This window comes from Drosophila virilis, chromosome 3, assembly GCF_030788295.1.
Source record: "Drosophila virilis strain 15010-1051.87 chromosome 3, Dvir_AGI_RSII-ME, whole genome shotgun sequence".
Lineage (NCBI taxonomy): Eukaryota > Metazoa > Arthropoda > Insecta > Diptera > Drosophilidae > Drosophila > Drosophila virilis.
The window spans coordinates 3,798,033-3,825,399 of record NC_091545.1 but is presented as its reverse complement, the minus strand read 5'-3'; the positions used below and the strand labels follow the sequence as shown (position 1 = coordinate 3,825,399).

Sequence of the window (27,367 nt, the reverse complement as noted above, 5' to 3'; positions counted from 1 at the left end):
AAACGGAGCAAACTATCGATAGCTTGCTTTGCTCCGGCTTATGCTCCAAATGCGGGGGTATCGCTTGGTATCGACACGGAGCAAACTATCGATAAGTTGTATCGAATGGGAGCAAGCTATCGATAGGCTGTAACATACTTGATCTTTAAGTCTCTCGCGAGTCTCTCTCCAAAAGCGCTGAGTAAGCACGCGTTTATATAGCTTATGTTTTCGCAAATATCGTGCTGCCTGTTACATAAATTAGCACAAAGGCATTATACCTCATTTTAAGCATATTGAAATGGACTCAGTGTATAAAAAGGTGACGTCTGCCGACCATCGCTTAACTCCTCCTGAGTGTAGACAATTGGCACGCAGTGGAGCTCACCCAAGTACTCGTCTTTTGGAGCAGCGGAAGTGCCGTGACCCGGCTGCAACTGGTTTTGGGCAAAACGGTTGACACCAGATTGCGCCGGTTAAACAAACAGAACAAATTTGCAGTATGCCAGACACTATGCCGAAATGTTGGGCGTGACCCGCCGCCCCAATGCGATCAAAATGCGATCTCTGTTAAAGACCTTAATTATGGATTGAGGTTAGGTAACAATTGAAATGCGTGCGCAAATGTGAGTAGAATGCATATCTGTGCGAATATTAATGTGAAAAATTGTGATATCAAATAATTCAAACAAATTTGCATACAGTTTTTCAATCAAAGGAGCCAGCAGCAGCTGAGGCAACCGCAGCAGCAGCAGCAGAAAAGCGACGCCCACAAACACACACACACACACACAGGCTCGCTAAGACGCTGCCGACGCGACGACAGCATCAGAAGCCGCAAAACCAATACAAATGCAAATACCAATACTAAGACAGCGACGACAAACAAACGGCAAACGGCGATGGCGAAGGCGCAGGCGAAGAAGGAGACGGCAGCGACGCCATAACTGTTAATAAGCCGAATGGAGTCCAATTTGCCGTCGCTTTGACGAGCGCGCGCGGCGCACTTGTTGAATTCGGCTGCCCGATATAAAAGCATCGATGCTCAACCTTTCGCCGCACAGTACAACACTAGCCACCAGTCACATCTCGAACCGCACCGAGCGCAGCGAACCAGAATCTAACCAGAAAAAAAAAAATAAATAAATAAACTAAAAAGGAACGGAACTTAACTTAAAGAGCGAGCGAGAGCGCAAAGCTAGTTAGAACGTGATAAGGATAGCGCGAAAGTGTTTGCGGAAAAGTGAAAAGCGCGCTAAGCAAGTGGAAAATCTTTAAGGAAAATACACGAAAATGCAGGTACGTCCAATTCTTATCATATTTTCACATTCAAACAAATTAATCATCTAAAAAGTATGTGACGCATTTTTTTTTGCCCAAAAATTCATTGAATACTTGCTATTTTTTATCAGTTCAAACGTATTTTTATTGAGTCACGGCGACACCTGACACCTGTCACCTGTGGTTATCTAAGCTCGTGTAACGGTGCCTCTTTCACTTAAATAACAATTGGCATACCCTGTTAGCGGGGCAATAAAGGGTATATGGGGCTTGTGTCTAGAGAGGAATACATTTCATATAGGAATTGGTAAGGGAATTTCATATAGGTATCATATAGGAATAGATGAACTAAACACAGTTTGAAAATGTGTTGACAGTTTGAGAGTCATAAGGCCTTACATCGTTTTTCTATCTTGATGCCAGAATAGACGTTTTCCAATTGGACATATATAATATTTTCCAATACAATATCTTATATAAGTACCAAATCTCCAATTCACAGTTTGAAAAGGCGTTTACAGTTTCAGAGTCTCAAAGCCAATCTTTTATTTCTAGTTTTTCTATCTTGCTGCCAGAATAGAAGTTTTCCGATTGGATATTTGTAAAATTTTATAAATTGTTCGTTGGGGCGCTTTTCGGGGTCTTCTCGGGTAGCATCATTAATAGATTAATCTTGAGCTTGATTGCACCGTTATTACATACAATTATATAAGTCGGGGCCTACGGAAATTGCGACGCACAGATCTAATCGCGGGTTAGCAACAGTGTGACCCATCGTGTAAAACAGGTAGAGATTGCGAATGCCGGACAATGGGATCAAAGCTAATTAGAAATGCTAATCAAACAATTTAAACGTTTTTGTGTGCCTATAAATAATTGTCTAAAGTCTAAAGTTGTTGTGCTTTTTTTTTTTTTTATTTCTTATGCACATCCGCAAGGATTGACGCCGTCAAGTCTGCTCGAATCTGATGCTCAGATCTGTGTTTATGTTGCGTTTATTTTGTTTTCTTCTTCTGCTTTTGGGATACGTAAATTCTGAATTTGTGACTTTTCCGTTCTCAAGTGTGTTTAGCACTTCTCAGGCGGTTCGGTTAAACAGAAATATGCTTTTATGTACCGAAGCATAAACAATAACAAGCCGCTCCTTAAGTAAATGACAGTCCAAGGATGGGATAAGCGCTGATTGGGAATGACAAAAAAAAAATATGGAAAAATAAACTTTTAGCTGAGAATCTGCTTCAGTTTTTTTTTCGTTTTTTTTTTTTTGCAAATCAGAAATTTGAACTGCACTTGTATCGAAAATCTGACGCTCTGACATTTAAAACCGATTTTAAAAGCGACTTTTAAATTGGTGCTGGTGACTCAGTCTGATTGGAAACATCTCCAATTGGGACTGGGCTACGTGCGTCTCGAGACATTCACGCACAGAATTGGCCACACTGCGCGCGTTGCGCTGGTCACGCAGTCGCCGTCGCCGTCGCTGTCAGCGTCGCAGCGTCGCAGCTGCCGTTGCAACTTTGCCGTTGCCCGCCTCCAAAAGAATCGACTGGCAAAATCAATTCAAAAGCAATTAATAATCACATCGCTGTGTAATAAATTGCCATTCATTTAATAAAAGCAAAAAAAAACAAAAAAAAAAAAAACAAAAACAAAAACCTAATCAAAACTGAAAAAAAAAGTTGAAGGCGAAAAGCGCAATGAAATATGCACATATGAAATTATCAAAGCGGAGCACTGGTCGACTGGAGGTGACAGCGAAACTGCGCGGGGGGTAAACGGGACGCGACGGGCAGGGCCGGGCGGTTGGCGGGTTCAAATGCGTCACAGCTTTTGAGCGGGAGGCAGAACGAGATAGAACGGGAGCGGGAGACGGCAGAGACGGACGGATCAACGGCATTCGCTTTGGCAATCAATTTTGCATTTTGCATTTTGCAAACGCCGCATTTGCATGCCAGCGATCAAGAGCGAAAGCGAGAAAAACGCAAGAGCGGCAATTCGTAAAGAAGAGAAAGAGTAAACAGCGCTGCTGCTGCTGCTGCTGGAGCATGAAGCTACGAGGCAAATGCCGCTCTTCGCTTCGAGTATATATGTATATGTATGTACATATATGTAGCAGCTTGTGTGCGCGTGTGCGTTTATGTGCGTCGCTGCCGCTGCTTGCGCTGGCCCAGCGGCAGAGCGAGAGACGAGCCCCCAAGTGGCCAAATGGGCGAAGGGTGTGGGTGCGTGTGCGGCGAATTTCGTGTGACGTGACACACACACACACATACAGGCACAGAGCGTACATTATGCTGCTATAGAAACAATAAGAAATACATGTCAATAGATGGCGCGACACGAGCGTACATATATGCATGTATGTTTAAGTGTGTGTGTGTGTACTGTTAAATTCTGTCAATAAAGAGAAACTGCTAATTGTGTGGTATTTGCCGCGTTTGGCCCTGTCCCCGATGAGTGCTTGTGTGTGTGTGTGTGTGTGTGTGTGTGTATGTGTATGTGTGTGGAGCAACGAGCCCCCTTTTTTCATTATTTTCTTATACACACACACACACACACACACACACCACATACAGATGGCCCATAATTGTTTTTCAAGCTCTAATGAACTTTGCGTTGATAATAGCGGAAAGTTGAAAACACACGTCATCAGATCTTTTAGCATGAATGAGTCTTGTTTTTATTCTCTGCGAAACTATTTCTACAGTTTGTTGTTTTAGAATAAATTTGGGAACTTACATACATATACATATGTATGTCTCGACGGGCAAAGGCTGCGCAGTACGAAATAGGCGCATTTAAATTATGTATGTATGTATGTATATGGCAAAATGACTGTCACATAATTCAAATTAATTAGACTGATTTTAATTTATATTATTATGCTCTGACGTAGCAAATGTCTACGTGAATCCCAAAATCCGTCAATGCTGCACCAAACTGTTATACTTGAGGGTTTTTTTTTGTTTTTTATTAGACTTAATCTCGCTTGTCTATGTTAATGCCACCTGCTGCGCTATGACTCAGCGCTACAGCTTAGCACGCACTCACACACACACACACACACACACACACACACACACACACACTCAAGGCGCAAGAGCGAGAGAGTGAGACAAGGGCAAGGGCTGGCTTATGGCTTATGCTCGGCTTTGCCGCCTTAACGCGCTCAACTGCAAACGCATCGCTGCGCTGGCATCGACTGCGCTGCCGCCGTCAGCGTCGAAATGGCTGATGCAATCGCCGCATTGAATTGGGCGAGAGTCGGAGTAGCTCGGATACTCCGGTGGTGGTCGGCGATGGTCATAAGCTGGTGTCGGTGGTGTTGGGTGCTCATTTTGGTTGCACAACCCAACAAAAGGTAACCAGAGACAGGGCACGCACACACACGCACACAAACTAGTTCAAATTATGCGCGCAAAGAATGCAAGAGAAGCAGAAGCAGCACACACACACACACACACACACACACGCACACAATATACATATAACAAAAATGTAGGCATAGCACACTCCATAGGTTAATTGATAAATTACAATAGCACACACACACACACACACACACACAGCGTACGTCGTATATGAATGAACGTTTGAGGAAGTGCGAACGTTTTCTAGATATGAGCACAGTAAATACATATATTACTTAGTTAATGCTAATGCGTATTAACAGCACAACTATTAGCGTTAATTGTAATTCTTTATGATTACGCGTACATCAAAATTTTCCACAGGCCCAAAAAAACAGAAAAAAACCGAGAAAAAAAAGTGGTTTCAAAAATTTTCCATTACATTTGCCTTAAACACAACTACAAACATGAACGCAATGCATGTGTGTACAGCAACTGTTATACGTAGCAAGCAAAGATCTTATACGTATGCGAGTTTCTCTAAGGCACGCTAGAAAGCGAAATTAACGGTCAATTCAAGTTCAGCTAGAGAAGTGCACGTCATGCAAAACCTAACCTCAAAACGTTTAGAGCTCGTAAATTCAATGGAATTTTGCCTGTAGAGCATTTCTTTGGAATACGCCGACCGGCAAGGAAACGCGAACTGTGCGAGGTCGAGGTCGGTCGAGGCTGTTGCCAAGCGCACTTTTTGGACTTTATCAATGACAGGCCACAATGAAAACCAAAAAAAAAAAAAAAAAACAGAAAATAAAACCCACATTGGCAACGGCACAGAATTTGTGGCATGCACATGAATTTTCTCACGTCGTCACCCGGTGTAGACTACACACACACACATGCATACGTGATTCGTACAACCTGCAATTCACATGTATATATATGTGTGTGTGTGTGTGCCTCGTCTCGGCTGTTGCATGTTGCACTATCTTTCCCCGAACTGCATATCTCTGTCTGTCTGTCCGTCTCTCTGTCCGTCCCTCTGTCCGTCTGTTTGCTGACTTTGAATGAGCCGTTTACCCTCGCCTCAGCCCGCACCCCTTGCCATTAAGCCGCGTCTCAGCCCAGTTCCGGTGGCCGCTCCGTCGGAGCTGTCGGAGCCGTTGGCCGTTTTGCACGACGTTAATTAGCAGCTAAGTGCGCAAAACGTTGACGACTGTGCAGCGTATCTTTCGGTTCCATTAGCGGAAGCGAGCCAATTTTTGCTAGACAAGTGTGCATCTTTGCTGCAGCCACAGACACAGACACAGCCAACCAGATCGCCCACCTGCCCGGAGCTCAGAGCTCGAACAACCCATTCGTTGTTATACCCTGAACCCATTGTAAATGGGCAAAGAGGCATTATGTTTTTTGTCAGGGCCCAGTATAGTATATATGTACATATATATTCCTGATCAGGCCAGGTACGTTTGTTTCGTATATCAGCTTAACATGTTCTCTTCGATATCTTCGTTTATTTTCATAAAATCGATAAATATCGATTTTGACTCTTGGTTTTTTAAGCATAACTCGAGAACAATACCAGCTAGATGCACCAAATTTAATATGGGAACTCTCGCATAGTGAACGGAAAATAGGAATAGTTTACTTTTTTGATATCTGCCAACATTTCCTCCAAAAATAGAATAGAACTCTGTATTAGAGGTAGACCTTCAAGCCTTGATGTATGAACATATTTTCATGTCAGAAACAATCCCTGAAAGTTTCACAAAGATCGATTTAAAGGCAACCAAGTTATTTAAGAACACATCTCGCAAATTATGAATAGAACTCTGTATTAAAGGTAGAGCTTCAGGCTTTCGCATAGGCACACATTTTCATGCCAGAAGCAATCCCTGAAAGTTTTACATAGATCGATTTAAAGGCAACCAAGTTATTTAAGAACAATCTGCCATATTGGGAGGCTGATGATCATAAAGCACGACAGGGTATCTGCTAGTCGAGCACTGCCGCCTAGTGCTCGCCTAGTTGTTGCATTTGGCATGATGCAATAATTGGTTGCCATCAAAATGCTTTGATGGCAACGATCATACGATCGCCACATACGCGCGGACGATCGTACGATTCGGCCAGAGATCTCGACCTTTCTTTCTTGTGGCCCGCAGATTTCTAGGAAATTTGTATCTTCTTTTATTTTATTTTTATTTTTTCTCTTCGCTAGTTTCTTTATTTTTTTCGGGAGGTAATAAATTGATGCTTTGTCGCGATCGATCGCCATTTGTTGCCAGCCTCTAGCCGCTGCCTATGAATATGTATGGTATCTGGTCTGTTTGAGCTCATTTTGGGCAATTGTCTTGATACACTTGGCGAAAAAGTCAAGTACTTTGCCAGTCAAGCTGCAAGTACTCAAACGGTTCTGCTTGCGTTGAGCATATTTTGGGCTTGTTTTAAGCCTACAAATGCTTGTTTTAAGTGTGAAAGCCTGATTCTAGCTTCACATTCCTATTTCAAGAACTTTTTGCATAAAGTACCTAAACCTAAGGCTTAGATAGTCAATCGATTAATTGTTATGTTTGCAAAGAGCATTTTTGTATGTGTTTTGCTTTATTTAAGTCTATTTCTCACTTAAATCAAGACGTTTTTAATATTTTCAATATAAGTTCTTGATTCCAAAATCCAATATCCGAGAACGAAATGTACTGGTATTTTTATTCTACTTGAACTTATTTGAAGCCTACAAAAAATTGGTAATAAGTATTTTACACTTAACATATTTCTTAACATAATATTTTAACATATGCCAAAAATCCTTTGCATATAAGTTTATGGATATCTGCTTTCTGCTTGGCAATATCTGAGAACCGAATGTGCTAGATTTTAGATATCTAGGAAATCCATTTAGTATAGGCATTTTTTTCGCTCAGTGTATTGCATTCGTATTGCGACTGCGTTTTCCTGGAACATCAATGAAGGCCCCAACGCTGCGCTGTTAATTGAATCGATAGCAAATATGTCGATCGATTCGCTGATCTATCGATCTTCCATCTTACGCCCTTACGTCAAGCTGTTACGTAGCCGCGTCTTTGAGCTGTGCCGTGCCGTCTCTTGCGTCTCCAAAGGGCTGGGCGGCACGAGACATCAGCTCGAGCACCTGCAACATATCATTCAATTGAATTTCGCCGACAATCGTTGCCAGCTGCCAAATGTGGCAAAAAAAAAACGAGCGGGAGGGAGGGTGGGCGGGGGGAGGGCGTGTCGCGGTGCGATTTGTGTAATGGGCATTAAATATATATTGCTCGCGTAGAACTTGCCGACAAATAAATAAAACTAGTCACAGCCAGCGCAACGAATGTGGCTAGGGGGGCGGGGCGTGGAGAGGAGAACATGAACTGGCTGCCGCCCAGCAACAAGCTCTACCTGCCCCCTCCACTCTGCCCCTCCCCACACTCGCACACACACACACACACAGCGCAAAGCGAACACGCGATCTGTTGAATTGCTGCCAGTCTGTCTGCCATTGTGGCTGCCCCTGCCCCCCCAGCCCCTCACCCTCCCCCTCTCACGAAGCTAGCTTGGGCCGGGCTGGCAATCAGTGCCGCTTGCATTGTGGTTTTTTTTTTTGCTGCCCTCAAACGACGACCGATCGCACCAGACAAACTGGCACTCACTTGATTGCAATGAATAGTGCAAGGAGCGGGGAAGGGGAACTGACAGGGATAGGAGGGGGGGGGGGGGGGGTGAGGATTGGGGAAAGACAAACAGACAGCGAACAAGCGCGTCTTGGGTCGCGGCTAATGGAAACCTTGCACCAAGCCGCGCTGCTCGCCTGGGCAGCCGCAGCCGCAGTCGACAAAAAGCCATGCCGCCTGGCACGTACGAATGCGGTAGAAAGAAGCAGCACAAGAATTGCTACACTGCAAAAAAAAAAAAAAAAACCAATGCAAAGAAATCAGAAAGGTATAGAAATTTAGGTAGTACGATTCACTGCCTGCATTTAGATTCAGTTTATCGTTTCAAACAAACACAACAATTGCAGCACATATACGGGAACTGGGGTACTGGTTCTTTTTTCGCTCAGTGTACGCATTGCCATACATTTGAATTGTTGTCCGTTGTCAACTGGTTCCGACTGCATTGAGTCAAGGGTAAAACAACTATTGGCTAGGAATTGAAAGTGCGCGGGTCATGCCATATTGCAACTGTACCCAGTTAAAAGTGTTCCCACTTTGACTTTGCAATTGCAACTCAAACTGCATTCAAATCAAACAACTGCCAAATAAAAATGTTCTTCGAAAAATGAACTGTTCTTTGGGCCGGTTCCAAAAACCGTTTCGTTCCGGCTCGATCAGCGATGGCATTTAATTTGTGAATCTCGAGCATCTCGTGGCCCGAACCGTAACCGCAACCGAAACCGAAGTGCACGAACCCCAGCCTCAGTCACGAAGAGGGGCAAGGCGGCAGCAGCAGCCGCAGCCGCAGCGAGCTGTCTAAAAGAGAGCGGGTGAGCGGGTGAGCGTGCGAGTGGGAGAGAGAGAGAGAGAGAGAGAGCGCGCGCATAAGGGAGCGAGCGAACAGGCAGCGCTGCGACGTTGCGACGCCGGCGTCGCCAGCTCTGGGCTGAGCGTATAAAAGTGAAGTCGGCGCCGTTGCCGAATCAGTTCTGTGACAGTTTTCAGCTGTTGAACACAACTTAAGTGTACGCTTGCGCCTGCCACTCGTTTTCCACTGCAACGTCAACGTCAACGTTTACCGTTTCTTTTGTTGGTCGACACCAAAGCGCGTTTTGTAAAGAAAGAAAATTGAAAGCAGCCAAAGCCGCTGACATAGCCGACACACACACACACATACACCTTTGACTTGTAATGTCGATGAACCGTGCGTATTCGAAAGAGTGCCGCGCCAAGAAACCACAACTAGCTGTTGCCACCAAGAAGGAGTCTTGCTGAATCCTACCCCAAAAGCCCCCAAACAACGTTGCCAACAAACTCTTCGAGAGAAAGAGCGAGAGAGAGATACGAATGTGCCCAGGCCGACAGCTGGACATACGCTACGTTAAGGCACAGTGAAGAAGAAGAAGAAGAAGAAGAAGAAGAAAAAGAAGAAGTAGCGAAGAGAGAAGTGAAGAGAACATTTTGCTAAACGCTTTATAAAACGCTCCGGAACCGGAACTGAACCGAATCACAATCGAGCGCATTTGCGTGCAAAATAAAGAAAAACAATCAAAATTTCACCAAAACTAAACTGCAACGCTACCAAAACGGCAAACCGCGCCGTACCTATGTCAGTGTTAACTCAATTGCTGCTGAATTTCAATCAGAAGGCCCAAACCCGAAGCCATCACAATTTAGAGCTGATAAACTCCTTCATAACATAACAAAGAGCTTGCAACCAGTTCGCGGATCGAACCACCAACAACACCAACAACAACAACAGCAACAACAACAACAACTAGAACAAGTGAAGAAGACGCGACCGCCCATCGTTATTTTACGGCACCCAGTTAGGGAGAAATTTGCAAACATTTTTTACCGGAAGAGAAAAAAGAAATCAATTCAAAAGGTGAGTTCAACAAATTAAAACACAAAAAACTACAGAACGAACCACCCCTCGAGCCTCTTCAATGCCAAATAGTCGACAACCTGATAAAGTGGAGAATTCCGCGAAAACGTATTTCATGAATTTCAAAAAAATTCAGCAAATCAGCAAAAAAAAAAAAAAAAAACGATGAAAAAAAAAACCCACTCCGAAGGGCAAATCGAGTCCAAATTTTCTGATGCAACACTCGCCCAGCAAAACGCCAGACAAACTCGGGGTACTCGGTGAGAGACCCCCTTCCCCCCCTGTCCACCTCTCTACCCAATAATATAATATGCAAAATAGACCAAATCGACGACGTCGAACCTATTGAATAACTCAATGGTCACGCCCTTGTCTAGACGTGCGATGCGATGCGACGCGAAGCGACTTGATTCGCGGCGTTTCGCTTGTTAGGGTAGGGTATACACGGTCGGTGTTGGCAACCCAATGTGCGGCCTTTGATCCATGGCGCGTGGGCGGCGTGCTACGTACAAGGAGCTGACGTCACACCAAATGTGATTTCAATTTCGATGTATGTATATACTTTTTGGTTCTCTGATCCACTTAAATGCCGCCCGTGCTGCCTACGTGAGTTCTTTGTCCCATGTCCGCCACAATTAATCATCGTTTCGTTCTATTTGCGGTGTCCCATACCGCGTGATATTGTGAAATTGGCCAGTCGAACGGTCACAACATCTTCCACGCAAGATTCGATACGGCAGCGGAAAAGGGGTGGAATCCGCAGCTCCCTCACCTCAAAAAGGATGCAATAGGAAAAACTTGGGTAATTGGTCGATTTGTCGATTTTATTCAAAGTAAATTCTTGAGTTTGTTTTACAATTTTTTAAAATACTTTATTTTGGACTTGAAAAAATTGAGTCTATTTTTTTTTTTTGGTTAAGTGTGAATGTGAATGGAAAGCCACAAGCCTGAAAAAATGGAAAAAAAAATGAAAATACAGAAAACGTTGTGTGTAGTTAACAGGATTCGAACCTCGGCTATCTCGCCTGGCAGGCAACTTACAAAGTCACGCTCTAAGATCGCCGGCAATTAAACTTCTTCTGAGAGAGAGAGAGAGAGAGCGAGAGAGCGATAGCGGGAGAGTGAAAGAGAAGCAGAGTGAGTGGCAGAACAGGAGAGTTAAGGAATTCAAATTTGGAGAGTTTGGCATAAGCAAAGGAAATATTTATTGAAATGAATTGCAGATCTCCAATGAAGAGAGGGAGAAAAGGAATGAGAAGGAGAGTGAGTGGGAGAGAGAGAGAGAGAGAAAGACTGATAAACAGTTCATTTAAACTCGAAGAGTTTGGATTAAGTAAAAGAAATATTTGATGAAGTGAATTTTAGATGCAATTCAAATATATACAAATGGCATTTATTTCTTAAATGCCTGAAAGAAAATTCTTATCAGAATTTCATATACTATGAAATATTTCGCAATAGTCGAGGTACAGTCTGAGGGGCCCTGATCGCCACAGCGAGGCGGTATCAGTCGACATTGTGATTTATAGCCTCGGCTAAAGCTGGCCCGGGACTTCGCCTGGCTGATAACTGATAAGGAGATTGATGATGTGGATGACGATGATGATGAGGAGAATGATTTGTGCGCTGTCATCGTGGGTTTATTAACCTATATTATAGTCGAGTCGTGTTGAGTCGCGTCGTGTGATTTTGAACTTTAATCCTCCGTCTCCAGCCAGTATCATTAAGACACGCCTCCTGTCCTTGTCTCCTTGCAGAAAATGAACTTAAATCTGTGCGCTATAGCGCTGCTGCTGTTTGGCAGCCTCTCGGGCGTCCAGTGTCGCGCCGTGGACATCGTGGACGAGAGCAACGATGATGTGGACAACTCCATTGAGCCGGAGCCGGAGTCGCCCCAGTCGAAGCACAGTCGTGCTCGCGCCTTCGAGGAGGATTGGCTGAAGTTCACCAAGACGCCGCCCACGAAAATCCAACAGGCACCGGGCGCCATCCTGGAGATTGCCTGCGAGATGATGGGCTCCCAGGTGCCGAGCATTCAGTGGGTCGTCGGCCGTGTGCCGCTCTCGGAGATTGACAATCTGGCGCCCAACACCTTCTCGGAGGATGCGCCCTCGGCGATTGTGCGCGTCCGATCCGTGCACATTGTCGATCATATGCTGAGCGGACCGCGCACCTATACCTGCATTGGACGCACCGGCTCCAAGACGATCTATGCCAGCACTCAGGTGTATCCGGCTCATTCCGATCAGGAGCTGGGCGGTCTGATTGTGCCCGAGAAACAGTATCCGGGTCCACAGAAGCCGCGTATCATTTACACCGAGAAAACGCATCTCGATCTGATGGGCTCCAGCGTAATGCTGCCCTGCAAGGTGCACGCCAATCCCCATGCCAAGATCACCTGGAGGAACAACGAGGACAAGGACATCGTGCAGAGCCATCGTTTCAAGGTGCTGCCCACCGGTGATCTCCTCATCTCCGATCTCAAATGGGAGGATATGGGCAACTACAAGTGTATAGCGCATAATGCCGTTGGCCGCGACTCGGCCGATACCTTCGTTTACCCCGTACTTGTAAGTATCTAACACAATCTATCGATAAGTCGATAAATCGATAACTAGACAAGTCGATAAATCGATAAGTCGTTGATTCGATCAATTGACAAATCGATACATCGATAAAACTTTAACTCGATGAATTGATTTCTCGATAACTCGATAAATCGATAATTATATAACTCGACAAATCGATAACTCGACAAATCGATAACTCGATAAATCGATTACAACTGTATTTGATCTCAAATTCTAATTTGGATTTTTCCCTCTCCCCACCTTGGACTCATTGCAGAAGGAACAAGACTAAAGATTCCATACACAAGGCTATTGGATTGACGAAACCACATTTTTAGTTAGTTAGATAGATCAAATGCCTTTGAAGATGCGTGAAAACAAAGAAACAAAACAAAACAAAAAACATAAAAAACAAAAAAAAAAAAAAAAAAACATAACTAATAGGAAAAACCCAAAAAAAAAAATGGAGAAACGACAAAGTTTAGCCCTAAGTTGAACTCTAGAATCTAATGCCGGCTTAGACTTTAATCTTAAAAGCACCGTTTTCCTCTTCTTCTTTCCACATCGAATAATTTACGAATACTAATTTAATGCGGGAATATATCAAGTTTCCCCTCGCCTCCCCCATGTCTCCGCCGCACAACTAATATTTGTTTAAGTTCTTATACTTATTATTAATTTTTAGTTTTAGTTTGCGTCAGGTAAACAAATCTCGTTATGTAAGTAGCAATGATTGTTCCTAACGATTCAGGCAAAAGAAAACAAAAAGGAAACATTAGTTAACGTTAATTAATTGGCCGTTACTTAATATATGTGTGGCTATGAGCCAACCAGAAACCACCAACAAACCACCAACAAACCACCAACAAACCACCAAACCAATCAATCTACAAATTCAGCTCGAATTCACGAAATCACGAGTGCACGATATCATGAAATCACGAATTCACGAAATCATGAATTCGCGAAATTAGAAATACGCGAATTCATGAACTCACGAGTTCGCATATTCACGAATTCAAGAGTTCACGAATTCACAAATAGACGAATTCATGAATTCACGAGTTCATAATCTTACGAGTTCATAAATTCACGAGTTTACGAATTCACGAGTTTATAAATTCACGAATACACGTTCTCATTTTCTACAAATTTATTTATTGAACCAGCATCGTCCATACAAACACACACACATACATCTATATCTATATATTCGCATACGATAAAGTATTCACTGGGTTAACAGAACAGTCTTTAATTTTACACACACAAAACACACACACATACCCTATATATTGAACGCAGAAGAGTTACCTATACCATCATATTATGTTTTATTTCGATAAGCTAATTGAACTGAATTATGTTTTTTTTTTAAATATTTTTTTATTTTTATATACTGCTAATTGAATTAATTTAAAGTGTTTGTTTTTTGAATAAATACAAATAAAATAATAAAAGAAAAACAATTGTAATTGTTTTCTTCTTTTTGGTTTCGTTTCTCAACATTTTATTGATAAATCGTACAATACAATCTATACAGTGTGATATTATGAACTACAGCTAAACTCGAAGAACTCTTTGTTTTCATTTACAACAAATAACGAGCAAACGCCTGTACGTATATAGCTATATATAGATATATGTATATAAGTCAAGGCTGCAAATCGGTTTGGATAAGCCAAAAATCAGCAGAAAATTCGGCTAGGCTTTCGATTTTGTTAGTATATCAAATTTTCAACTTGTATAAATCAAATTCTAAATGTTAAATCAAGTTGGAGACATTTTCACCTTTCTTTCACATTGTTACGTGGATTGCTAAACAATTAATCAGTAAACATTTATTGCTTCAAATTTTTGCACGAGTACAAAATGATTTATCTGTCCAAGATCGAACATCATTAAATACGTAGCTGAAAGAGTCTTCTTCTTAAATTTATGCGACATTTCCACCTATCTTTCGCTTTGATGCGTGGATTGCTCAACAATTGCTCAATTAGTCAGGATCTCTAGAGATCTCCAGTACTACGAATCGATTTGCAGCCCTGACATAAGTATTTAGTTAAAAAGATGCTAATGTTCGCAATTGGAACTAAATTGTTTAAGTGTATTATCGCATTTAGTTAAGATGTGTTTTAAGTATTTTGTAGAAAAGAAGTTGAAGTTAGGCAAAGTTAGTAGCTAATCTCTAGTATTACGTGCTGATTGTGCGCTTTTAACAAGTTGAAGGCATCGGAAAGCAAAACCTTTGCGTCGGATCGAAGCGATCCTCTTTTGTATATTGTCACTTGTCAATGGAAAAGGTTGTCTCGGGCCAGGGGCTAAAAGGGTTTGCACTAACTTTTTGGCACGAGGCCAAAAGAAAAAAATACGAAAAAAAAAAAAACGTCGCTCATCGAAAGGAATTTGTTGGCAAAACTTTAAATTCGTATTCGTTAGCAATTTTTTTTTTTTTTTAGTTGGATTCGTGGACGGACTCTAATTTTAGGATAATACTTGTTGTCAATGGGAGAGATACAGATACAGATACAGCTGCAGTTGCAGTTGCAGATACATTTTGCTCTCAACGAAAGTTTCCCACTTGTAAGCAACAAAAAATACGGCATTTGGCCCCAGTTTGCCTGGCTGGGCTGAACTGCCGCCACCTCGCGCTGTTGCCGGGCAGATTTTGGGGCCAATTTGAAAGTCGCGCGTGACTCAGATGCCTGAGATACGAGCCAGCAGAGGCAAACGGAAATGGCAGGCGGGCTAGAGGGGGGAGATTGGGGCGTGGGGCATGGGGCATGGTGGAGCAGGGACTGAGGGGAAGACAGCCGGTTGACTTGCCGGCAACCAGTTTGACGGCACGTATGTGCTAATTTATATATAAAATAAAGAAATAAAAAAACCGTCAGCCTAATGATAAATGATTTATACGAATTTGTCAAGCTAATTGGAAGGCGCGCGCGAAGCCCCACGTAGCCAAGCGACTCGACTGAATAATTGCCAATCAAAAGAAATGCTGCATAGATAGGGTATGGCGTACAGGGTGTTGGGTACATAAGGTATACGGTATTCGCTATACGGTATATATGGAATACGGTCTACAGTAAACGGTATACGGTATACGGCATTCGGTACACAGTATATACGGTATGCGGTATACGGTATATGTGGAATACGGCATACGGTATATATGAAATACGGTATACGGTATACGGAATACGGTATTCGGTACATACGAAATACAGTATATATGCTATAGGGTATAGGATGTTGGGTATGATGTGTAGCTAGATTTCAAGGGAATTGCTTAAGGCTAATTGGAATTCGAGTATCTTGCAGATACATTAATTAAAATTATATATATGTATATGTATATATTTGAAGCGAACCCAACGGCAGATACCTAACATGTTGGCCCGCTTTTTGGCCATTTACTTTTCTTTCTTCCATTTTGTTTTTTTTTTTTTTTGGCACGTAACGACATGAAAATAAATATATATATAAAAACAAATTATGAACAAATACGACAAATATGCGCAAATTCCAAGAATTAAAATGTGACTGAAAAAAAAAACTAGCCAAAAAGAGACAAAAGTTGATTCTTGCCGGGCAGAGAATCTGCTCCGGAGTTCGTCTAGACATTGAGCACGGAATGCTTCTTGCTGCCGGCGAGGGGCAGCTGCACGGCGACCACCGCGAGGCGACCATCCCGCAACGGAGCCAGGATGTGCGTGTTGCCCGGCGTAACGACCACGGTCTGGATGGGCACATGCAGCGGAATGTCAAAGACGGGCTTCAGCCTGGAAAACGTTATTAAGATTAGCTTAGTTTTAGTTGGGATTTGATTCGGACTCACCCGTGCAGGCGACTCATGGTTATGTCGCCGGCATCGTCGGCCACCACCAGATAGTCCGAGGCGCTGGCCAATCCCGTCACACGGCCGGAGACATACTTGGAGCCCAGGCTGGCCCCATTGATGCTGTACACGTGCACCGAGTGCGAGGTGTCGTCCAAGGCGCTGAAGGCGATGTGACCTGCCGACCAAGAAGATCAATTCAATGCTGACGTCAAGAGTCTGATAAGCGGCCGGAGGCATCAGCAAAGAAACTGCCACAAAATGCCAATCAACTTGGCAAACGGACAGCGTTTCGGGTAAGGGGGCTGGGTGGAGGAGGGGGGGGTGGGGGGTAAGATGCAATATTGCATCTGTGGACGTCTTTCTTATCGCAGGCTGACATTGATACACTGAGAGAAAAACACAGCTATGAATGCTGGCTTCGAATTTTGGTTACCTTTTTAAAAAATTGCCATTCTATTAAATATTCACAAATAAAGCTAAATTATGAATCCGATATACTTTCATTTTCGATTTTTTCGAATTATTTCAAACATTCTCTGGAATATTCTTAAATTAAGCATGATTCATGCTTGCCTCGCAAGTTAAATGAGAAAACTTTGCATAAATTAGATTCGATTTTTGAAATATTCAAAAAAGTCTCTTGAATATTCTGGAATAAAATATGAATCATGCTTGCCTTGCAAAATAAAGATAAAATAAGAAAAAATTGCATATATTAAGTACGAAATATTTCTTACGAGAGTTTTCTTGCTTCAAATAAGTCTGCAATTCCCTACTCAGTTTCCTGCCAAGTTTTCTTAGTGACAAATTTCAGAATTAAAAAAGTCTGTAAAAAACACCTATTTCAAGAAGACATAAGCTTAAAATGAGACTCAAAATTCGCTCCAAGAAAATACAAAATTTCCTAAATTGAGTGTATTAATTGGAATTATGAAAGTTCTTGAAACAAGAATTGAGTACGGTCAGGTTTTGCCAACATTTGTACTTAATTTAAGTAGCATTTATTTCTAACAAGAATTTACATGCTTCAAATAAGTCAAAAATGTCTTGAGCTTGACTAAACTCTACTCAGTTTTCTACTGAGTTTGCAATTAACAACTTTCTTTATAAGTAAATTAATCTAAAGACAAGTAAAACCAAACATATTTCTAGAAGACATAAGCTTAAAATAAGCCTCAAGCATAGGGAATTTCTTAGTTTGAGTTTATCAACTGAAATTATGAAAGATCTTGAAACAAGAATTGGGTACGGTCAGGTTTTGCAAACATTTGTACTTAATTCAAGTACAAAATGTTTAGTTTTTTTTTTTATTGTTTAACGAGCGCAACGACTTACATCAATGAGAAAGAGAGGAGGGGGAGGGGAGGGTTAATGAGATAGAGCCTAAGATTGCGATATGTGGGGCAGGGTGCGTTGCGTCGAGTGGTTGGGTTCTACGGGTTCTACGCAGTTGGAAATGCCAATGGGCCGGAGTTGTTGGGTCCGGCCCACTTGCCGTTGACAATTGATAACCTGCAGCACATCGAAGAACGTACAACATGGAATTTAAGATTATGACACGCTTCTCTGAAGATAACAACAACAATCACGACGACGACGACGACGACGACGACGACAAGAATGTTGATGATTAAAGCGATGCGTAGTTGGGGCTTATCAGTGAGCATTGCCAATGAAATTGATTGAAATGAAAAGAAAACTCAAAACCCGTTCCAAATGCTGCAGAATCAAAAAGAGACACATAGAGAGAGAGGGAGAGGAAGAGGGAGAGAGAGAACATAGTGCCAGTGCCCTCTTGACTTGATATACTTGATATAGAGATCGTATTAGGTTTTATTTGATTTGATTTTAGTTTTTTGTCCGTTTCCGAGTATTTGACGCGGAATACGAATGGCCTGTTTCCACGTGATTTTGTTGAAACTAGAAATAACCGTGCCGTAGCCAGTTTGCATAGGCTCCTCCTCCCCCTCCTCCTCCTTCTCCTCTTCAGTCTTCAAAGATCATGCTTCTCTGTTTCTCAGTCTTCAGTCTTGAGTCTTTGGTCTGATTCTCGCCAATTGCGACATTTACATTCATTCAAAAAGTTCCCATTCCATGTCCGGCACTTTTTTTCCTTAGAATCCACACACACACACACATATGTATATTATATATACATATATATATACACTCACACACACATGTCGCCTTCTATGCGCCCCTTCCCGAGTTTTACTATTTCATAAAATTTTGCCTTAAAAAAATAAATGTCATGAATGAGTCTTCGCTTACATATTTATACGCTGCACCCATTAAAAATGCGTAAAGGGTATACACAGGAGGAAGGGGTTTTAATGCCAGTCTAAATGTTATAAGCTCTATTAAACTAATGAGTCCTTCATTTATTGATATTAGGTCTTACTCTGCCTAACTCTCTCACTCTTATTCATTGGTGAAAATCGCATAGAGAGGCGATATTTTCGATAGTGGTATAGCGTGTGTCTTAGACTGTGCGAGGAAGTGTATGAAAGAGCATATGATTTATAGCTTACTGTCTCCCAAGCCCTTCTTCCCCTTCTCATTAATAAGTAAGTTAAATCGTTCTAAATCACCATAGCTCTCATATTCGCTTTCTCTCTACCACTCTCACTCACTCCTCACGCTAATTCACTATCGAAAATAAGGCCTCTCTATGCGATTCTCATGAATTCAAGTAACCCTAATCCAATAGGAATAAATATGAATATATATTAATTTTGGATATTTGTAGCTATGTAGACGGTATCTTCTAGTCGGGTCCCTCCTATAAGTGCACTCTTCTTTCTGGCTCTTTGGGGCTACGCACACAGTGGATAGGTGAGGGTGTCGCGGCATAGGAGAGGGGTGCTGTGAATCGAAGGCGGTCGTCGGGTCGTGTGACTGTGATGCGATTGCGGGACTCGTTCGCGTTCGCTCGCTTTTGATTTGATTCCATTAATAATGCTCAAGTATTTGTGTGTGTGTGTGTGATGTATGAATGCGCATATTTGAGCTCGAATTGATAAGCAGTCCATCGCTTGAGGGGCGGGGCAGGCGGTCTGAGGGGAGGGCTTTGACAAAGTTTGACATTTAATTAAACCCATGTCGTTAATTGAGCTGGGCAAGAACGCAATAAAAACAGCCTATAAAGCCAAAAGGCAGGCGATTCAATTTAATTGATTTATAAAACTTAATATATATATACGTATATCTTTATATACAGAACTGTTTGCACTGACTCTGATTGATTGACTGACTCACCGACTGCCTGATTGGCGATCGATGCACAGCTCCATATTAAGTAATCAATTCGTGTCTAACCGATTTTGACAGGTCCAGCCCAAGGCCGAAAGCAGTTAATAGAGGCCTTTTGTTTTAGTTTTGAATATGATTTTCAAACACCCGCCCAAAATGGTATTTGCAACGTGATCAATCGGTTGCATTAATCCATTCTACTGGGCGTAGATGGGGGCTTAATTTTGTAAGCAGTAATATATTTTAAATGGGTTGAAAAGCTAAAATTTTAGCAACGCCGGGTAATATGATCTCATATATCAATCACAGTTCGAGTGTGCTTTACTTTTCTGACAACTCGCCCTTCTATGTGATTCTCAGGAATTCAAGTATACTCTCAACATAAATTACTCTCTAGCAATCGTCCTTCTATGTGATTCTCAAGAATTTAAGCATCATATACACTCACTCTCGCTCTTAATTAATCTCTTGCACTCGCCCTTCTATGTGATTCTCACGAATTCAAGTACCGTATACTCTCACTCTATTGCACTCGCACTCTCTGATTTCATTGCCTTTTTTGTCTCCTAACTACGATGTTTACATATATTTTATATAATTTTGAATATAGCAATTAACGGATTATCTCATGGTATATATTATATATATAAATAATAAATTGTGGCCTTCTGGAATTTCTGGTTTAACTTGCTGCCGGATATTGCAAAATATTAATCGATACTCAATATTTTATAACACTCTGCCTCCTCGATAAGAGGCCTGCCTGACTGCACCTGACAGGTTCTGCAAATGCTGTACATATGTATATAAAGTACACATATAAATAAATATATATATATATATGCATATATAGGTGGCTCAGTTTTGTATAATATTTGAGTATATCATTATATGCATACATTGATACTCAATTATAAAAAATGTGAAGCGTGCGGGCTTTGATAATCAGCAGCTGATTGCGGAGAAATTGATTTATTATGGGGAAATTTTGGACTTATGCGGCGTCTGCACTTGAGCTTTGGAATTTAACTGTGACAGAGACAGACACATAGAAAAGATGCGAACTAGACGATACTCTACAAACGAAAAAAAAGACAAACTACGGCTTCTTCTCGTCTGCCGACACCCTAAAGGAATGCAGATTAATCTAGATCTGGCGCAATACTCCTTCAGGAATTGGACTTCTGACCTATGCCTGACCTGACCTGGACCGTGCCGAAATGGGGCAGGATTCCAAACCTTGACGTTCTCTTTTAGGGAACTTTCTTCTAGAATTTTCCTTTGCGGTGGTTTAAATTTTGCTAAAACCTAGAAAAGCGCTCCTGAGAAAACTCGCAGCATTTCTCACGAGTTGCAAATCGATATTTATCGATCTTTGCAATAGCTTAGCGAACGAGTCCAAAAATGGAGCTCAATTTGACGCAATCGGGTAATAATCTAGTATATCAATCGTAGAACAAGTTTTCCTAACTTTTCTGATAACTTGCCCTTCTATGCGATTCTCATGTGTTGAAAAGGCTTGATAGACTCAAAATTTGAGGCTGATCAGGGATATATATATATCGAGTAATAGAATAGATGGATAGATTTGCACAACTTTATGACACTCAATGAGGTCAAATGTTTTGTAAAAATGTTGCGATAACTGAGACAGAAATTTGATTGATTGAAACAGTTGACAAAATCCTAACCTTGGTTCAGGCTAAGTCATCAAGTAGTGCTCCCTGGTCGAAAGCCCTCTAGCTTTATTAGAACATATTAAGATAAGATACGAGCAGAGAACTTGTACAAATTGAAACCATGACGAATAGAAAAAAGGCACGAACAAAAGTCGAGTGACAGACATGACCACACACTCAGTATAAGCATATATATATTTATATATAGAGACATTCACGAGTGTCACGTGATATTTGTGGCACTATCGGCGAGTGTGTGTGTGGCAATTTACGGGGCATTGATAAGCGAGCTGCCAGTTGATTAAATTGTTTGAAATTGTTTGCTCTGCCAACAACAGTGTAAATCGGGTTCACGTGAGAATGTGCCTCGGGCGATGCGTTCGAAGTTGTAGGACTGATAAAAATGGGGCCAGTTCATCCAACCTACCCCCAGCCCACAAACGGAAGCGGCTTATCTTATCGACTTGGGGGTGCCACCGAGTTCAAACTGGACGCCTTGACGCTTGAACCCATGAAAAACAAGCAGAACTCTCAATGGAATCCAAAATCTATTCGACGTGCAGCATACTTTGGGCCAGTTGGCTTTCAAATACTTTGCATACGCGCAGGCGCAGCTGGAATAACTCACCATGATATGAAACAGTTACGTAGGAGATCTGCACACAGGATTCGGTGCAGCCAATGGGCTTCAGGGTACGCACAAATTGTCCCTCCTGCAGTGTGTAGACATTGACAGTGCCGTCCTGTGAATAGAACAACAAAACAAACTTTTATATAACGAGAAAGAAAGGCAATAAAGGAAAAAGCTTTCTAGCTCTTAAGATATGGGCTGTGCGTTGTTCGTCAGTCAATCAATCAATCAATCACTCAGTCGAAATCTATTTCTGTTCATTGATCATCAGTCTGTCAATCCGGCAGTGAGTCAATCAATCAATCAAGCTCTGAGGCGTGCTAGACAATTTTACGTACAGTTGTATGTATAAGAGTCTTAGTCGGTGCCCTGATCATCAGTCAGTCAATCAGTCAATCAATCAATCAGTCTAACTCTTTTTCTTAATTTTTAAGCTGTCCTTTGGTCGTCAGCCCGTCAATCCGGCCATCAGTCAATCTCTCAATCGTGGTAGACAGTTTTATACAGTTTCTAGCTCAATCATCAGTCAATCAATCAGGCAACCCGTTTCTACATGGATTTTTTGCTGTCACACTCACCAGCGAGCCGGAGACAACGAGATCCAGTTCCGTGTAGATGGCCACACTGGAGACAGCGTCGTCATGGCCATAGAGCACAGTCAGAGGCTTTGGCGAGTAACTGTTCTGGGTGTTGAGCTGGGTTATGGCCTGCATATGGGATTGTCCTGTCAGGGCGTGGACTGGAATGTTGCTGCTGGGCATGCTGCTCTGCTGATTGCCTCCCTGTATGCTCCACACAATGGAGGTGCAGTCGCGCGAACCGGTGACCAGATACGAGCCACAATTATCCAGCGCCAGGCAGGTGATAATGTCCAAATGGCGCGTCACCGAGGCCAAGGTCTTGCCCTTGTTCAGGCTGTAGACGCGCAGCGCATTGTCCCAAATGCCGCCGGCGTAGAGTAGCTTGCCATCGGTGCTGACCGCAAAGTTTTGCGAGTGCGGCGGCTGCGAGGGGTGAAAGGGTCCAAAGACGCGTTTCCGATTTCTAAAAAGCACCATGAAAAATATATCAATAAATGAGCTGGATTAGGAACAGCAGCTGGCAGCTGGACGACGCACTTAAGATTTGTTGTGGTCGCATCGATTTCCAGCAGAAATCCCTGCTCCTTGTCGTAGGACATCCACGAGTTGCAGCCCAGAATGCCGCCCTTCGAGACGCTGACCAGCACATCGGGACTGAGCTGCAAAAAGGAGCGCGGCGGACTGCGCGGCGGACTCAGGTACACGATCGGATCCTTGGCCGTGGACAGCTCACAATAGTACTGCACCACCTTGTCCAGGAACTGGGTGAAATCGGGCCGCTTCAGCTCGGCGCGCACCAGCTTCAGCGCCGTCTCGTCCTGGGTGAGCCGGCGCGGATGTGGCTCGCGCAGCAGCTGCGACGGCACCTGGCCAAAGTTGTTGATCATGCCTGGAAGGGATCGCCTCGATTAGAATCTGAGCTGAACTGAACTGAACTGAATTTGGACTACCTTCGACGGCCTCACGCTCAATGGGATTGGTTATTTTGTCCAGGTCGACGGCGCCCTCGTAGGAGCAATAGTAGAACACATTCAGCGCTTCAACGGCCTTGGCGCCCTTCTGTTTGTAGCCAAAGATCAGGTCGATCCAGTGATGCAAATGCTGGCTAACGTATTCCGATTCCAAGGCACGCCGATGTATGGCTATGAACTCTTCGGGCGTGTTCGCCCAGGCGGGCAGGATAACATCGTCGACCTTCTCTTTGGTGATTTGCAAATGACCCAAGTCAAATCTGAAAGTATATGGGAGATAAGACCTGAGGGATGCCCGTAAAAAGAAAAGCCATATACTTGTTCATGTTCTTGAGAAACTCCGGAAAATAGAAGAATTCGGGTATTAGCTCCTTGACATCGTTGGGATTGTCCATTAGTAGCTTCCACGTTTGCGGTATCGAGTGAAATTGTCGGTCGGCCACATCGAAGCGGCCGCTCTGCAGCTCAACGTGCAGCGAGGTGAAGGGTTCAACGCGCAGCAGATAGTGCAGCACGCCCGCCGAGTTCGAGTAGTGTGTTCCATAGTGGAACTTTGGTATGGCACCCGAGGGATCCTCAAAGGAATCGTATTTGCTGCGCACCTCCGCCTCGTTCTTGGGATTGATCTGCGCGCAGAGTTATTAAAAGAGGATAGGCTCCATTTGTATATCTACTTACGCATCCAATTGGCTTGGATAGGTCACGAAAGGAACGCGGATCGGTCAGGTCCAGCACGTCGCTGGTGTAGTCAGCCAGAATCCAGGGGAAGACGGGATACTGGCTCAGATCGTTGTACGAGCGGCCTGCGTGAAGGAATAACACAAAGGGTTGATGCAAGATGGGCAGCCAGGGCTCTGTTGTGACCTACCAGCTATGGTGTTTAGGTACATCAAGTACTCAAAATTGGATATCTCACGATTGACCCAGCGCTGGGTCAGACCCGAAGCGCGCAACAGTTCCGGAGGCGAGCGACCGGATCCGTACAAGATGTTCGGCAAGGGCAGACCCACGATTTTGGTGAAGACCTTGTTGCGAGTCTGGAACATGGAATAATAGAGCTTAAGAACTGAGGCACTTTATAGCATTTGTGACAGAAGGACTTGATTATATTGGATGACCCGCAGTCAAGCAATTGCAATTATGAATCTCGCCCACCTTGGTCGTAAAGTTGAGAAAATAGCTGGTCTGATCGATCAGAAAGATCTCGAGGGCGCTGCGGCGCAGATTATATTTGCGCAGATGAACCTCACGGATTTTGTTGATGGAAAACCTGAAGAAACAGCGAAAGGAAACTTTGAAGTATCTACTCGAAGCGGCTCTTAAAATCTTGGACTCACCTGAAATCGTGCTTGGAGCCATCCTCCAGGGGCGGACTCAGATCGACGAAGGTGAACACGCTTTGGTTGACCTCAATGCGACCCTTGACCTTGGTCATTAGGGTTATCAGCTCGCAGTCCTGCGACATGACCAGCTTCTCCAATGCGGCATCCTGCTGCGATTGTGTGTCGATCAGCTGGCGCAGCTCCTCCTCCAGCTGGGAGCTCTCGTCATCGGCCAGGAAATCGCGCACCACCGCATTCTTGATGGTCGAGTCAAACTCGGATATTTCTCTATGATAAAAAGGGTCATCAGTGATAATCAAAAGGTTTATTTCGGCAGCTGCTCACTTTGTGTCGTAGGCATTGGTCGCATTGTCCCGCAGATTGGCGGCGTTCTCGTGCTTGTTGGGATACAGCTGCGGCTCCAGCTTCAAGCGCATGCGTGCCACATTTTCGTGTGGCGACAGCTTCCAAAACTCCTCAGTTAGCTCTCTGCAAGAAAGAAAGGAAATCAGGTCAGTAAGATCAAGAAAGAATTGATTATCCAAGGCTTAAACAAAAACAAACCTACAAACCTAGATTTTGATTCAGAATTGATCTAGAGACCAAACCATGGACAAAAAGCTAAACCTTATGAAAATCGGTTGAGTTTTGGCCGAGTTATGGGGGTGAGAAGTTTTGACTTATGTCTATATGGGATATATGAGGGTAAAATTTTAACATGAATTTCGACCAAAAATAGTGTATCTAGAATTTGATGCAGAATTGATCTAGAGGCCAAACCATTAACAAAAAGCCAAACATTATGAAAATCGGTTGAGTTTTGGCCAAGTTATGGGGGTGAGAAGTCTAGACTTATGTCTATATAGGATATACGAGGGTAAAATTTTAACATGAATTTCGACCAAAAATAGTGCATCTAGAATTTGATGCAGAATTGATCTAGAGGCCAAACCATTAACAAAAAATGTAACCTCGTGAAAATCGGATGAGTTTTGGCCAAGTTATGGGGGTGGGAAATTTTGACTTATGTCTATATGGGATATATGAGGGTAAAATTTTAACATGAATTTCGACCAAAAATAGTGTATCTAGAATTTGATGCAGAATTGATCTAGAGGCCAAACCATTAACAAAAAACGTAACCTCGTGAAAATCGGATGAGTTTTGGCCAAGTTATGGGGGTGAGAAGTTTTGACTTATGTCTATATGGGATATATGAGGGTAAAATTTTAACATGAATTTCGACCAAAAATAGTGTATCTAGAATTTGATGCAGAATTGATCTAGAGGCCAAACCATGAACAAAAAGCCAAACATTATGAAAATCGGTTGAGTTTTGGCCAAGTTATGAGGGTGAGAAGTTTTGACTTATGTCTATATGGGATATATGAGGGTAAAATTTTAACATGAATTTCGATCAAAAATAGTGTATCTAGATTTTGATGCAGAATTGATCTAGAGGCCAAACCATGGACAAAAAGCTAAACCTTATGAAAATCGGTTGAGTTTTGGCCAAGTTATGGGGGTGAGAAGTTTTGACTTATGTCTATATAGGATATATGAGGGTAAAATTTTAACATGAATTTCGACCAAAAATAGTGTATCTAGAATTTGATGCAGAATTGATCTAGATGCCAAATCATTAACAAAAAATGTAACCTCGTGAAAATCGGATGAGTTTTGGCCAAGTTATGGGGGTGAGAAGTCTAGACTTATGTCTATATAGGATATACGAGGGTAAAATTTTAACATGAATTTCGACCAAAAATAGTGTATCTAGAATTTGATGCAGAATTGATCTAGAGGCCAAACCATTAACAAAAAATGTAACCTCGTGAAAATCGGATGAGTTTTGGCCAAGTTATGGGGGTGGGAAATTTTGACTTATGTCTATATAGGATATATGAGGGTAAAATTTTAACATGAATTTCGACCAAAAATAGTGTATCTAGAATTTGATGCAGAATTGATCTAGAGGCCAAACCATTAACAAAAAATGTAACCTCGTGAAAATCGGATGAGTTTTGGCCAAGTTATGGGGGTGGGAAATTTTGATCTATCCGTCTGTGCGTCTGTCTGTCCATCCGTCCGTCCGTATATATGAACACTTCGAAATCAGAACCTACAATAGCAAGAGACTCCAAATTTGGAACGTGAATGAGATAATCTCATTTTAAAGTGAAATAGCTTCGACGATCTGAGAAAAGAAACTTCCCTGGATAGATATGATGTTGGTGGAACGGCAGAAACTTGATTCTTGGTATAGTTGTGGATTATGTGGGACTGGCTGATTGCTTAGGTCAAAGTGCGCGTAGCCCGAAGTGCATTTCGGGTTGGTAGAGGTTGGTTCAGGG

General features: G+C 42.7%; 3 protein-coding genes across 5 annotated transcripts in view; 2 read left to right on the top strand and 1 right to left on the bottom strand.

Annotated features, from left to right (window-relative positions):
- Nucleotides 1–1,045: 1,045 nt before the first annotated feature.
- ImpL2 (Ecdysone-inducible gene L2) lies at nucleotides 1,046–14,159 on the top strand. 2 transcript variants are annotated; one of them, XM_015175486.3, is made up of 3 exons: nucleotides 1,046–1,278; nucleotides 11,921–12,733; nucleotides 13,011–14,159. In XM_015175486.3, exons 1-3 carry the CDS (start codon nucleotides 1,273–1,275, stop codon nucleotides 13,023–13,025), a joined length of 834 nt encoding a protein of 277 aa, XP_015030972.1. In that variant the 5' UTR covers nucleotides 1,046–1,272; the 3' UTR covers nucleotides 13,026–14,159. The 2 variants fall into 2 exon arrangements, with proteins under 2 accessions (XP_015030972.1, XP_015030973.1); XM_015175487.3 differs by lacking the exon at nucleotides 1,046–1,278 and adding an exon at nucleotides 10,029–10,163 and having other exon boundaries at nucleotides 13,011–14,158.
- Nucleotides 9,253–10,163, top strand: LOC138911094 (uncharacterized). Its single transcript, XM_070208276.1, has one exon. The coding sequence runs from the start codon at nucleotides 9,883–9,885 to the stop codon at nucleotides 9,976–9,978; it is 96 nt and encodes a 31-aa protein (XP_070064377.1). The 5' UTR covers nucleotides 9,253–9,882; the 3' UTR covers nucleotides 9,979–10,163.
- The window catches only part of LOC6623083 (neurobeachin-like protein 1), a 39,961-nt gene continuing 26,688 nt past the window's right edge, over nucleotides 14,095–27,367 (bottom strand). For both annotated transcript variants that reach the window (XM_015175598.3, XM_002046286.4), the window contains 12 exons: nucleotides 25,359–25,502; nucleotides 25,029–25,301; nucleotides 24,847–24,961; nucleotides 24,560–24,728; nucleotides 24,370–24,494; nucleotides 24,010–24,317; nucleotides 23,671–23,951; nucleotides 23,258–23,609; nucleotides 22,718–23,183; nucleotides 22,137–22,251; nucleotides 16,575–16,752; nucleotides 14,095–16,518 (listed from right to left, as the gene is read on the bottom strand). In XM_015175598.3, the coding sequence (XP_015031084.1) occupies nucleotides 16,353–16,518; nucleotides 16,575–16,752; nucleotides 22,137–22,251; nucleotides 22,718–23,183; nucleotides 23,258–23,609; nucleotides 23,671–23,951; nucleotides 24,010–24,317; nucleotides 24,370–24,494; nucleotides 24,560–24,728; nucleotides 24,847–24,961; nucleotides 25,029–25,301; nucleotides 25,359–25,502 (2,692 nt within the window). In that variant the 3' untranslated portion in view covers nucleotides 14,095–16,352. The remainder of the gene's footprint in view (nucleotides 16,519–16,574; nucleotides 16,753–22,136; nucleotides 22,252–22,717; nucleotides 23,184–23,257; nucleotides 23,610–23,670; nucleotides 23,952–24,009; nucleotides 24,318–24,369; nucleotides 24,495–24,559; nucleotides 24,729–24,846; nucleotides 24,962–25,028; nucleotides 25,302–25,358; nucleotides 25,503–27,367) is intronic.